The 2,515-nt window shown below is 48.5% G+C and overlaps 1 protein-coding gene across 1 annotated transcript; it reads right to left on the bottom strand.

The window, feature by feature from the left end:
* Positions 1-967: 967 nt before the first annotated feature.
* CCDC166 (coiled-coil domain containing 166) lies at positions 968-1,965 on the bottom strand. Its single transcript, XM_060243024.1, has one exon. The coding sequence runs from the start codon at positions 1,940-1,942 to the stop codon at positions 968-970; it is 975 nt and encodes a 324-aa protein (XP_060099007.1). The 5' UTR covers positions 1,943-1,965.
* Between the last annotated feature and the right edge of the window lie 550 nt (positions 1,966-2,515).

Here is a 2,515-nt window from a genome sequence, read left to right as displayed (position 1 = left end):
TAACATGTGGAATTCGCTGCCACAGGAGGTGGTAGCGGTTACAAGCATACCCAGCTTTAAGAGAGGATTGGATAAAAATATGGAGCAGAGGTCCATCAGTGGCTATTAGCCACAGTGTGTATATAAATATATATATATGTGTGTGTGTGTGTGTGTGTGTATTGGCCACTGTGTGACGTGTTGGACTGGATGGGCCATTGGCCTGATTCAACATGGTTTCTCTTATGTTCTTATGTTCTTGGTTTTCTCATCCAGTGCAAACCACTCAGCCTTTAAAGACTTCTGTGGCTGTGACCACTCTTTTCATCCAGCCCCATCACTCTCAGCCCAAGGAAGGTCTTCTGCAGCCTCCAGAAAGAGGCCATCCCACACTGAAACACTTGCTGCATGTGAGCACATTGGAGGAGGAATGAAGGCCAAATCCTCCCCATCTCTGCCTTCCTCCGTGGTTTCCCCTTCCCTCAGTGGTTTCCTGTCTCTAATTGTAGATTGTCAGCACCTACAGTGCAGAAGGACTAGCAACCACTTGTGATGATGTTGCTATTTGTGATTGTGTCATTACTGACTAAGGACTGGATATCATTTAACTTGGAAGGGCACAGAGACTTTGAATCTCCTTTATTTGTTTAATGTATTTATATTCTCCTTTTCCAGGTTTTCTGCTTGAAGCCTTTGTCACTTCAGTCTGTCTGGTGGATTTCAAAATGTTATAACTGGATTAAGAAGTTTCATTTGTTTTTTCCTAATAATCGTCCCTATCCTTATATCTGTTGAATGTGAAGGCAGAAAAAGAGGAATACATGAGATAACCAGTCCTGTGCCGCTTCCCATCCGACTTTCTGGGGAGGATCTTCCCTTCCTCTTGAGCTCCCTGTTCTCCAGTCCTGTGAGGAGCCGTTTCTTACAGCCCTGGTCTTTTATGCTGACACCATACCTTCAGCTGGTAGGCATCTTACTGCTGCCGCTCTTAGAAACCATAGCTGGTGTCCTGCTCTCCTCCGTCGGTGGACTGCTTGGAGGATCCGCCTCGTCCCTTTCCTGTGGCATCGTGAGGCGATGGAGTCCTGTTCCTAGCAGAGGGGCTGCATCTGAAGCTGCTGCCAGGAGTGAGGACCAGTCGAGCCCCGTGCTGCCTGAGCCAGTGGCGCATGCGTGCCAGGTCTTGGCTGTATTGGTGCTCCCGCAGAAGCTGTTGCTGCTGTTCTCTCAGCTGGATCATGAAGTCTTTCAAGACTTCGGCTCGTTTGATGAGGTTTAGCAGTTCATGGCGCAGTCGCCAGTTCTCTGCTTTCACCTGCCTGGTGTGCTGTATTAGACTGCGCACAGCTTCCTTCTCTGCCAGCTTGGCCAGAGTTTGGACTTTCTGCTGAGACTCCAGCTCATATTCAGCCTTCTGCTGTAGGAATTGATTCTTGACCTTGTGCATTTGCTCCGAATGCTGGATTTTCATGGCCAGAAGCTCTTTCTCCAGCTCCCGGATCCGGGTCAGCTGCTCAAACTGCAGTTCTTTGAAGGGCTGTAGCTCTTCCACTTCTTTATTCATGAGGGAGTACTTGGTCTCCATTTCGATCAACTGGCTCTTCACTTCCTTCTCCTTGTCTGTGTACTGTGAGATCAGCTGCTCCTTTTGCTTCCGAACCTGTGCTAGGTCTGAACGATTCTGGTCATTTAGGGTAACAATGGCAGTCTGGCATCGGAGGGTGCGCTTATTCAAGTACGAGAGATAGGCTTTGTTGTTCTCCCGGATTTGCTGTGCTTCCTTGTCCAGGAACTCGTTCTCCCCCTGGAAGTGCTGCACACGCTGTGTGTACGTGTCCACATGCTCTGTCAGGATGGCATATTCCTTCTGCAAGTACTGCTCCCGCTCACTGACAAATGGCACAGTGACAACAGCCCCAGCCTTGCCTTTTTTCTCCTTTGGCTTCTTTTTCTTTGGTGCCATGTTGTGTCAAATGATGAGTGTTTAGACACTGGACAAAATGGAACAGAATAGGTTGTTATCCAATGACCATGTGTTACCTAGGGGGACATGAGGACGGGGGCTTTCTTGAGCTATGTTGAAAATTCTGACACTCAAAATGACAGGACACCCATGCCCCAGGGGCCATTACTCCAGCAGCCGTGGAAGAGGGAAAGGAGGGCAATGTCATGGAGTTCTTCCTCCTCCTTGCTAAATCTTGTGGCCTGTCTGGCCCTCTGTTTGCATCTAGCAGCCTCAAGGATCAGCAGTGTGAGGGGATCAGGAGGACTGCTAGGGAGAATGGGAAGGGCTGGCGGTAGAAAAGAAAACTGTTTTGAATACACTCCAAGCAGCTCACAATGAAACAGAGAATGGCAACTGGGGTGAAAAACCTATCCAAGAATTGACCTGAGCATTTCAGTCATGGTAACTACATCCTGTGTGTTCTGAAGAATCTAGCTGCAACTAACAGAAACGAGAGAGGAGGGTTGGGGAAAGGAGCCATCAAGCATGGAATACTCAAGCTCTTGGTTCTGGATCAATGTTCCCTCTAAG

Source organism: Heteronotia binoei, chromosome 7 (genome assembly GCF_032191835.1).
Source record: "Heteronotia binoei isolate CCM8104 ecotype False Entrance Well chromosome 7, APGP_CSIRO_Hbin_v1, whole genome shotgun sequence".
In the NCBI taxonomy this organism is placed as follows: Eukaryota; Metazoa; Chordata; class Lepidosauria; order Squamata; family Gekkonidae; genus Heteronotia; species Heteronotia binoei.
This window is presented reverse-complemented; position numbering and strand designations above follow the sequence as displayed.